The sequence below is a fragment of the Ips typographus genome, linkage group LG8 (assembly GCF_016097725.1).
Source record: "Ips typographus isolate SLU linkage group LG8, UJ_Ityp_2.0, whole genome shotgun sequence".
Classification (NCBI taxonomy): domain Eukaryota; kingdom Metazoa; phylum Arthropoda; class Insecta; order Coleoptera; family Curculionidae; genus Ips; species Ips typographus.
The window spans coordinates 6,613,047-6,623,706 of record NC_138429.1 but is presented as its reverse complement, the minus strand read 5'-3'; the positions used below and the strand labels follow the sequence as shown (position 1 = coordinate 6,623,706).

The 10,660-nt window shown below is 35.0% G+C and overlaps 1 protein-coding gene across 1 annotated transcript; it reads left to right on the top strand.

Annotated features, from left to right (window-relative positions):
- The first annotated feature begins 414 nt into the window (after nucleotides 1-414).
- On the top strand, nucleotides 415-8,832 carry RtGEF (Rho-type guanine nucleotide exchange factor). Its single transcript, XM_081985707.1, has 11 exons — nucleotides 415-574; nucleotides 1,134-1,215; nucleotides 2,248-2,365; nucleotides 2,426-2,567; nucleotides 2,623-2,841; nucleotides 2,897-3,095; nucleotides 3,506-3,602; nucleotides 3,661-3,785; nucleotides 3,847-4,086; nucleotides 4,141-5,894; nucleotides 8,668-8,832. Exons 2-11 carry the CDS (start codon nucleotides 1,150-1,152, stop codon nucleotides 8,678-8,680), a joined length of 2,973 nt encoding a protein of 990 aa, XP_081841833.1. The 5' UTR covers nucleotides 415-574; nucleotides 1,134-1,149; the 3' UTR covers nucleotides 8,681-8,832.
- Nucleotides 8,833-10,660: the final 1,828 nt, after the last annotated feature.

Below are 10,660 nucleotides of genomic sequence, written 5' to 3'. Positions count from 1 at the left end.
AGTGTCAAATAATGAAGGTTGAATTACTGGTGTATTTATACATGACCAACTTTAACTTTTTCATCAGCAGTACAATCTCTGATATACAACAATGCAACATTTTTTAATTAAAAACTAAAATAACTACAGTACAGTCTCTTTTTGATATCAACAAATATGCTAGTTTTCAAATCAGATTAAATTATTGAAAGTTTGAAAAAAAAGGAGAGTTTTCTTTATAGGGGGCGCTGCACAATCAAAACAATACCATGCGTCCCTCCCACGTCTCATACTCAGTTAAAATATGTAGTAAAACTGTACTGAAAAACTATAAGAGCAATAGAGTTTCGTCAGTATAATTTTTAACTTAATTTCATTATTAACTAAAAAACAAAAAAGTTTTTCTCCCAAGATCAAAGATCAACTGTCAAAATAAATTGCCAATGGCGACTGTCAATCAGGCATTTGTCAAAGGAGAGTGAAAGTTTATTTTTGTGTTTTTATTCAATTTACTTTTATTTTTTTTAATTTAATTAGCTTTTCACAGTCACAGTATATTACTTTAAAAGTGAAAAGGTGTGAGCATTTTTCAACCGTAAGTAATCTTTTGATCTTGTATTTCGTAACTAGTCAAGTGTTGTAAACATACTTTTTAAGATGTAACTCCCAAAATGGAGAACATCATAAAACATTCTGGATTACATTTTTCTAGTATCTTACAATTATGTAGGATATAAAAAAATAATCAGTCAAGAACTTGTTACTACTACAAAACTTGATACTTTAGTTGGGTTCAGTATTTAGCTGGATAATAATTGTTTTCAAAGTCTAGCATTGAAACTGAATTATACTAGTTATCAGCAAAAGCCCCAAAACATAAATGACCAATCTCCAACAAGTAATTAATAATAAGTTGCGGCTCGATATTAATAATTTCTTTCCACTACAAACGATCAAAACTCTCTGAATTTTCTTGGCTCTGTGCCAGTTTCATAGCAAAGCTTATGCTATATGCCAAGAATGTGTCGACATTCAGAAATTACTTTGTGCTGTTCAAGATCGGCCTGTTTTTGCTCCTTGCTCCTGTGTAGTTTAGCTGGTAGTAATTTTGTTTAAGTTTGTTGAAGTTCATTCACAAAGATTTAATTTGTCAGGTGTTGATGGCAGAACATGGTTATGGGGGAACCAGTTGTAGTGCAAGCTTTGTACACTTTTAAGGGGAGTAATAATGATGAGGTAAGTTTTTGCATCAAGGTTTTATTTTACTCCCATTATGGTTATTATTACTAGTCCATCCATTAAAATGACTAATGTGCTATACTATTTTAATCTGGCTGTATATGCAATTATTTGAAATCAATTGATTGACAGCTTTAAATAATCAATTCGCCAGCCAAAAAATCAGCTAAAAGGTGGAATTTTTAGCAGGTAAACTGCTGACACATTTTTGTTTGCACATATTTTCTGTCATCGACCTATACAGAAAGAACCTTGTTTTAAAAATAATAGAAGTTTAATGATATTTTTGGTTAAAAAATCAACTGCTATTTTTAAATCCCCCTTCTGTATATTATTAATGTGATGTTTTGCATATTGCACAGGCTAATTAGTGAGTTTCAGTCATTTAGTACAAGTAATATTAATTTAGTTTTCTATTTTGAAATTATTTGACAACACAGCTTTATAGAGTTTGTTAAAATTACATTCCACAACACATTGGCAATATAAATCAATTTTCTCTACATAGTTCCAATCAATCAATTTAATGGTTTTCCTTTAAGTGATTCACCACCATTTCACATTAACAAGTTTAGGCTGATCCAAGTGTTTGTAATAAAATTACCAATAAAACTTTCAGCTGGTTGTTTGGAATTTTTCATTAAGAATTAGCCAATACTTTGTTTTTATATTTTTGATGGGGAATGAAAAGTTTTTTATTTATACTTGATGAAATTTGTGCTGATTATTATTGATTGCCACACCAACAGAATTATCAGATAATTTATTACTGCATTACATCACCACTCCAATAATGAGAAAAATGCTATTCTCATCCCAACTGAAGGCGCTAAATAGATTAATAATATAACAATGTCATGTTTGGATGTAATTTTTTTTAAATGTGTTGTATAAACATCAATAGATAACCAGAAACCAGCATCTAAAAGCAACTTTTTGTGTAGCAGTCTTAATCATTCAATAGATATAACAACTAGTTTAATGAATAATGATAAATCTTGCAAAGTTAACTGTAAGCAACTTTTTCAGTTGTGTTTTAAGAAGGGTGACTTGATCACAGTCACCCAAAAGGATGATGGTTGGTGGGAGGGTACACTTGATGGTAAAACTGGCTGGTTTCCTAGCAACTATGTTAAAGAATGTAAAGGTAATTTTAGTATTAATCTATATTAGTTTAACATTAGCACATTTTGAACATTTTTATTAGATATTTCAAAACCAGCCCTGCAACAGGATAATGAATATAAAACAGTAGTATTAGCAGATCTGATTGAGTCTGAAAAGGCTTATATACAGGAACTAGAGGGTTTAATAACAAATTATTTATTACCTCTGGAAAAAAGCAATTTGTAAGTAGTTTGAAATTTAATTTTAACTGTTTGTCCTCACTGAAGATTTTTTCAGATTGTCAGGAGATGAATTCAAGCAGCTCACAAGCAATATTAATGAAGTTGTTGATACTCACAGGCAGCTACTTTCTCTAGTTGAGCAAGAGAATGCCAAACCTGGCACAGAGCAAAGAGTAGGAAAACTTTTTCTTAACTGGGCCCCAAAGATAAAAAGTGTACATCAATTGTATTGCTCATTACATCCAAGAGCCGTAGTTATTTTAGATAAATACAAGTATGCGCGCAGAATTTTTCACTTCGAAAATCCCCTGAAAATATTTATATTTCAGAGATGAATTATCCAAGTTTATGGAAGCAAAGGGGGCGATTAATCCGGGCGTTTTAGCTCTAACCACTTTGTTAAGCAAGCCTTTTAGAAGGTTAGAGAAATATTCGGGTTTGTTGCAGGAGTTGGAACGGCACGTAGAGGAGTGTCACCCTGACAGAGGTGATACTCAAAGATCTGTTAGTGTCTACAAAGATATTGCAGTAAGTATTGTCATTTACTTATAGTGTGATATGAAAAATTCAATTATAACATAAGCTGTATTAAACTGATTAAGTCAATAAAAGGTTTTATGTAGTTTTGCTTACATTGTTTTAAGTTTAAACACTGGCCTTTTCAGGATTTTTAATTAAAGTAGGTTGATTAGTGTGGTTGTTGATCATGACGTCATAGATGAGCAATGCAGCCTAATCTCTCAACATTTGTGAGATAAAAGACATTCTGCTTAAAAAGGTTATTTGTCAAATAACAGTATATCAGTTGGCTTAACAAATTTTTATCAGTGATTCAATTTATTAGCTAGTTAATATCAATTTTATGTATTTTGGTTTTATATTTTTACTTCAACTACACACTGTGTTTTACGGAAAGTTTTATTATATTATCTTTAAAGACGACATGCTTGGCAACTAGAAGACAAAAAGAGCTTGAACTACAAGTATTAACCGGCCCTGTTCGAGGATGGGAAGGACCCAACTTAACCAGCTTAGGTAAAAGTAGTGACCCAATATTAGAGGTCCTCACTTAATAAAAACATTAATTAACCAGGAGACATAATTTACATGGGTAGCGTGGCAGTAGGTCAACAACACCATGATCGTTACTTCGTGTTGTTTCCTAACACTTTGGTCATGTTATCTGTCAGTCATAGACTTAGCGCCTTCATTTATGAGGTAATATTTACCTTATGTTGTAATTTTTCGAGGTTAGTGTTTAATTTTTTTGGATCGTTAGGGAAAACTGTTTCTCGCCGGGCTTACAGCAACTCGGATAGAAGACACCGATACTGTAAAGAACGCGTTTGAAATTGGTGCTCCTATGATCGAGAAAAGGATCGTTATCTGTCAGAGTAAACAAGAGGCAGATCATTGGGTGGAGTTGCTTTCCAAAACACAAGGATCTTCGCGCAGTTCCACCTCCAGTCAAAAAGTGTTACCTAGTCAAGCACAATACGTGCCCCAACCACCACCTCATGTAAGTATTAATTTTTCCAGCTAATACGCAAAATTATTAAGAAACTTGAAACAGCCGTCCGACTTAAACCATCGAGGGTATTCTACGCGCAGTTCAGTGTTGTCATACATCCCGTCCGTGGACTACCGTGTAACTTATCCGCCGTCTACGTATCCTCCGGCTGCTCCCTACGCGTCTCTTTCTAAATTTTTTTCCCGTAAAATCAAAGAACGTGTTCTGACCCGAAAATTATTGCGCAATTTACTTTACTCGGAACAATTAAATAAACGGAATTTGAACTTAGTGAAAATCCGTCATCACAAAACTGAAGTGGTGATAATGACTAAAAACCTACACGTTAGGGACAGTGTGATCAATTGCGATAGCAATAGTGATTCCGGTTCGGATTGGTCAGAAGAACGGGGAAGTTTTCGCAGGCAGAATGCTTTAGAAGCAGGTAGCGATTCGAGTTCCAACTCTAGCGTTAACCCATTCGGATATATTCGTTATTACAACCCAAAAAACGAAGGAAAATTTGAAAGTTTTGTGGATTATGGACAACCTCTTAAAGTTGTAGAGGAACCACCCAAAAAACCTAGTATTTTACTAACTTCTACAGCAAGATTGGATTTACTGCATAAACAGTGTTCTGAAGACTCAGAGGCTAGTTCAAGTGTGGTTGCTAGACGACCTGGGTATGCGTGTGAGAACCTTTTGATGTTGGGTGAAAGCTTTGAACTGGATTGCGTAGATGATAAATCAAAAAATTATTTACCATCAACTCGGCAGAGTTGTCCCACTAAGCTGGTAGGAAACAAGTTCAATCAAAGTAGTTTAACGACAATTTACATTCCCCCTTGGTCAAGCAGTGAAAATAACATTTCTTACCGGACAGCAGCTGCTCAATTAACTCCCGAAAGTAGCGAGTGTAGTAGCTTGGAATTACCCGTTAATACTTTTCCACTGCCAGATGGGATGGTGGCGGAGCTTTTGTACGGCGAATTCGCCAAGAGTGAAAGCGTAGAGTCTGATCTGACCGAACAATCTCAAAAAACTGTGATAAAACCATCCGCTTCTGCAGTAAGTCTCAACTTAAAAAATATTCCTTTCCGCAAACACAGTATTAATTCGGACAAGCCACGGAAAAGCCGAAGAAGCAGTATTCAAATTAACCCTGCCGATCTCAAAGATAAAGCTTTAAGGCGTTGTGTTAGCTCCAAATTTATGAACATTCGCCCTGCAACTGCGAGTTGTGATCAACCTGGTGGCTCAAACGATAAACGTTCCCATTTGTGTCGATGTGGTTCCGAATATTGCCACAGTCCTAGATCATCAGACTCTGGCATGGCAGGGAGTTGTACTTTGAATAGTCCCGACTTAGCCAACACTACGGACCGGGACAGCAACGAACCGATCCATATTCAGTATAGAGGCTGTGAAAACTTGGGAGCTGGAATCACTTTGAGTGAAATTGAGGCTCGTAACTTTGAAAGTCAGTGTCCTTGTTCCTCTCCCTTCGGCTCCACCCCCAGAACGTCCAGTGAAGCAAGTCACACTAGAGATTCCCTCCGTACTACTTCGGTGACCAGCATGGACATTTCCAACACTCAAATCCATTCCACTAGAATTTCAATATCCTCGGGACAGTTAAACAAATCGAAATCGGCCAGTTCGGTGTTAGATCGCGCGGACGATGCCGAAAACGAAGAGGACGAAGACTCTCCCATGTTCAAGTCTGGACTGTACGCGCACTGGTGGCTCAAAGCCAAACTACCCAAGGAAGTTGTCAGAGGAATCTACGAGGAGACGCGCCAACAAACGAAATGCAGGCAAGGGCGCATGCGCGTGCCGCTTTTATTTATTTAACGCGTGATGTGGTTTAATCTAACAGCAGCTGCCAAATGCAACTAATCGTTTTAATTGCCGAGTTTGTTTATTGGGGTGTGCGATTTCAGCCCTTGCCTGTAGTGAAGTCCTGTTCGTTTTGCCAGTGAAATTCATTTTGACTAATAAATAATCAATATTGTTTATTGCTTATTACTAAATGCCCAATCTAAGAAATGCACTCAATCATTTATGTAGTAGTTCGGGACAGGATCTTTAAATTTACACCATCAACCGATTTTTGTTTTTATTCAATCTAGGAAAATGAGGTTACTGATTGGTTATGACCTGAAATATTGAAATAACTTTATCCCAGTGCACATGTACAGGCTTTCATAAATTACAAAAATTTGTCAAAGACCCAACCTTTTTAGTTATGCGACGCATAAATATCTGGATTTACAGCTTAGACAGGTATGAAAAATTGAAAATTATTCATAAGAAATGTATGGTAAGAAGAGTGAACCAATGGAAATCAATGTTCTTGACAAAGATGGGAGAAAACTTTGTAAAAAGAGGTGTGGAACTTTACTGCACTGGATGTGATATTACTTAGCAATTGGTCAAGACATTTATAAGATTTTGGTTGTTTGTGTTGACGGTCGATGGAGCGTCAAAACAAATGGGGCCAAAGTGACTGAAACTGACAGTTTTTTTTTGTGCAGTTATTTAAGGTTTTCTGTTAGTTACACGATTTTTCTATGACTATGATTTAGTTTTTCCTGTATATGGCATTAAATGCTTTTGAATTTTATACAGGGTGGTCCAGTTTTAAATGTCAATAATTCACCAATCGATAGCCCATCAAAAAATAAGTTGACATGCATTATGTCATTTTCCTGAAGAACGCTTCCTAAGGAAGACACAAACCTCCAATGTTATATATTAGCTTGTCTGTGATTCAAAATTGACAAAAATGTCTACTTGGGTTATTGTGTTTTTTACTTTAAAATGGTTCAAAAGTATTCAAATATGGTCATCTGTGAGGTTTACGAGTTAATTTTTGACACTAAATATTCAATAGTCAAAAAACAGGATTTTTGGACAAATGTTTCCTGGCGTTCAATTTTTTTGACTATAGGTAGTGTAAAACTGATTATTCAATTCAAACTTTTTTTTTTATTCAATTAAACACTGGCAACAGTCCGAATTTCCGGACTAATTTAATTCTAAAAATTAGCGTTCAAGACTAATATCGTAGCATTTAAAGCCAAAATTGTTTACTTTCATCAATGAAGAGTCTGAAACATAACTTTTACTATAAAAAATAGTTTAAAATTCGGTTTTTCAGTTTTAAATCACAGTGAAGCGTCTAGAAGTCAATTTAATACTGACAAAGCGTGAAATGGCATGTTCAAGCCTATGGAAAATGTTAAAATAGTTTTTTAAGTCTGCTATGTCAAAAACTTGGTGAAGATAACCCTAATAGGTACTTGATTTTCCAAGCTGAAAGCAGTTTTAAAGCCCTAAAAATAGTCCAGAATTCTAAGAAAATAAAAAGCAAAGTAAGAAAACTTGAAAAGTTAGTCTTCAAGTCAATTTTCATGAATCTAATGTCAATATCCTGTATTTAAGACTATTTTCAAGACTAAAATATTGAAATGTATTTTCAAATTATGAAAACTTGCTTTAAGTGCAAATTTTAAGCTTTTTATGTCACTTTTCATTGGTACAGAGTCACTTTTTGGTGTCCAAGTCAATTTTCAATGTTGAAATGTGTGAATTTGTAGTTAAAAATTCTAGATAAAGTAGTTTTTCATGGCTACAAGTCAATTTTCACTACTAAAGTTTTTCAACTTATCTGAAAACTATAACGACTGACTACAAAGACAGTTTTTAAGCCTCTAAAGTCAATTTTTACAGTTTCCAAGTCAATTGTCAAGGCTAAGGTCTTTCAATTTGTCTGAAAACTGTGAAAACTGGTTACAAAGACAATTTTTAGGCCTCTCAAGTCAATTTTCACCGTTTCAAAGTAAATTTACTGGTTTCTAAGTCAATTTTCAAAACTAAAGTCTTTCAATTTGTCTGAAAACTATCTACAAAGACGTTTTTTAAGCTTCTTAAGTGAATTTTCACTGTTTTCAAGAAAACTTTTAAGTTGGGTTGGGTTTGTTTTGAACGTAATAACTCAATTATCTCGTAAACAAAGTTTCAAATCAGAATTTTATAAGAGATACTTATTTTGTCAAATTGAACAAGTAAAGTAAAAAAATATTTTTGAAAAATATACAGTGACGTAGAGAATAAAGCAGAAAAATGGAAACCATCTTTCTGTATTTACATCACTGGACAGTTTCGACAAACGTCATTAACATCACATAATGAGTATTAATTGCACATATATTTGTTCTAAATTTGATTAAAATATTGCTCCAGCGGTCTGACAGTTATGACAAGAAACCGATTTTTTAAACTAAACTTTTATGGACTGTATTTTTTCCTTGGGAAGCATTTTTCAGGAAAATGACATAATGTATGTTAACTTATTTTTTGATGGGCTATCGAATGGTGAATTATTGACATTTAAAACTGGACCACCTGGACATACATGTATCCTGTATAGGGTACCTTTAATGTGAAGAGATGACATAAGTGAATTTAGTTTCTTATTACTATTATTTTCTTTTGGTGAGCTAAGATAGGTTATGCACAGTACATGTTTTAAAATGAACGATTCAAAAGCCACTAGACGAAATTGACTGGTTGTGTTATTTTCAGGCGTCCCCATTAATTTCCGCCCAAAACCCTAATGCATCTCCACTCATTCCACAATTCGGAGGCTCCAGAGGATTGAATACTCGCTGTTCATCGCCTTTGAGTTCCAGTCAGGGCCCGTCTAAAGGTCCTAGTTGGTCAGCCACTTGCTTACGCCCTACGCCTCCGCTTAGACCGTGCCTGGCACTGGGTGCCACTCCTTCAGGACCGTATCAGCGATACAACAGCCGTAGACCTACTACTTACAAGGAAGACGGTCAAATACTGGACGTTATCGAAGCTTACTGTTCGTTAGGCAAGCCCCGAAGTACCGTCAACTCAGGTAGGTTTACAGTTTAATTGTGATGTAGCTCTCGTTTCAGCAAGCGGCACCTTGTGTAACATGCAAAAATGTCTTCACTAACCTATCTGAGGCGGTTTTCTATCCGTAACGTTGATAGTAACTGATTTGACACGAAACTCGTTCTCTAGCTGAAATTCTAACTGGGGGCAACGTGCAACTACCAAACAAGCTCACTTCGACGCATCGTTCGAGTTTAGAGCTGCAGGTGACACAACCGCTACAACCCCGGAGGTATCGCCCTCACGGTCCTCCGAGAGCCTCCACCTGGTGTTGTGCTTCTTTTGTAGCTCGTCAACTCAAGAAAACCCAACATTTGGAGTAGAGTAGGACGCCGCTAGTTTTAATGTGTGTCTCATTTTTCACTCGGTGTTTTGTGGCTAATTTATTAACCCAACTAATTTTTTTTCTAGTTTCAAACTAAACAATTTTTTTATTAATTTTCATAGGCAACTTTATTGTGATATCAGTTATAGACTATCAGCAAGTTTTATTGCTTCTATATCATTTTATTAAAATAATTTTCAATGAAATAAGAAAGTAATAATCATTATATGAATGAAAGTTTCAGGTGCCGTGATATTTAACATTCGTGTTTCAACCATTTCAGCACACATTTTGCCAGCGCCAAACTGTTTTAACATTGATAACCCTTAAGAATTAAAACATTGAACCACACACACAGCTTATTCAAAGCATGCGAGTTCTTACTGATCGACTTGTCAACGGACTACTAAACGCATTTATTTCGATTTCAGTGACTGTTTTCGATACTTCCAAACCGTCGTCAGATATAACTAAAACTCTCCCGGAGGCGGTTTCTTTACTCCAATCAAAATACGATGTGCTAGAGTACAAAGTGGCGGCCCTCGCGGTAGAATTGAAGGAAGAACGGGAAGCTAGGATTGTCATCCAGAATATTCTTAAAGATCAACTAACGACCGGACGTAAAAAGGAACTGGACAGCGGACATTGGCACGCATTGGAAAGCAATATTTAGACGAAATGATTGATTGAAATTGTGTGCAATATGTGTGCAGTTTAAGTGACTTTGATCATATTTTAAAGTATTTTTACAATAACTTTTTTTGACTGATGAGATTTTATTTATTTTTCTGTAATATGGATGAGCGTCAGTTTATTGCTGGAAGTGTAATAATTATTATTAATGTAGTACAATTATATAATATTTTTGTGTGGAACTTTTGTTTAGAGCCACTCTTGTATTTTTAATAAACATGTACCAATTATAGTTTTACACCTTTTCCGCAGGTACTTTATTCTTATTAAAACTTGAATTTACTTTCCCTTTGTAAATTATTATAAACAAAGGGAAAGTAAATTCAGTAATTTACAGGGTGTTTAATTTAAAATAATAGTATAACAAAACCTTTGTTCTTTAAAAAATACTTTCTGAATAATTTGAGCACCCTGTATATAAAAATAAAATGGTCCTAAAAACATGAACATTTTAATGCAAAAGAGAGAGAAAGTCTGAAAAACTTACGGGCTCGACAAGGATAGCAACCAGTTTGGAAAACCGCAAAACTGGTTTTTTTGGTGCTCTGTTGCCAGATTTTTAAAATTCCTTTTTTTTTATTTTTAAGGTTGACAATTTTTTCCCCCATTTTTTAATTAGAAACGCTGTGAGTGAAA

Coding starts and splice junctions, on each gene's coding strand:
- RtGEF (XM_081985707.1), top strand. CDS start 1,150: ATGGTTATGGGGGAACCAGTTGTAGTGCAAGCTTTGTACACTTTTAAG. Junction 3,096..3,505: donor GTGTCTACAAAGATATTGCA/GTAAGTATTGTC, acceptor TTATCTTTAAAG/ACGACATGCTTGGCAACTAG. Junction 3,786..3,846: donor TTAGCGCCTTCATTTATGAG/GTAATATTTACC, acceptor TTGGATCGTTAG/GGAAAACTGTTTCTCGCCGG.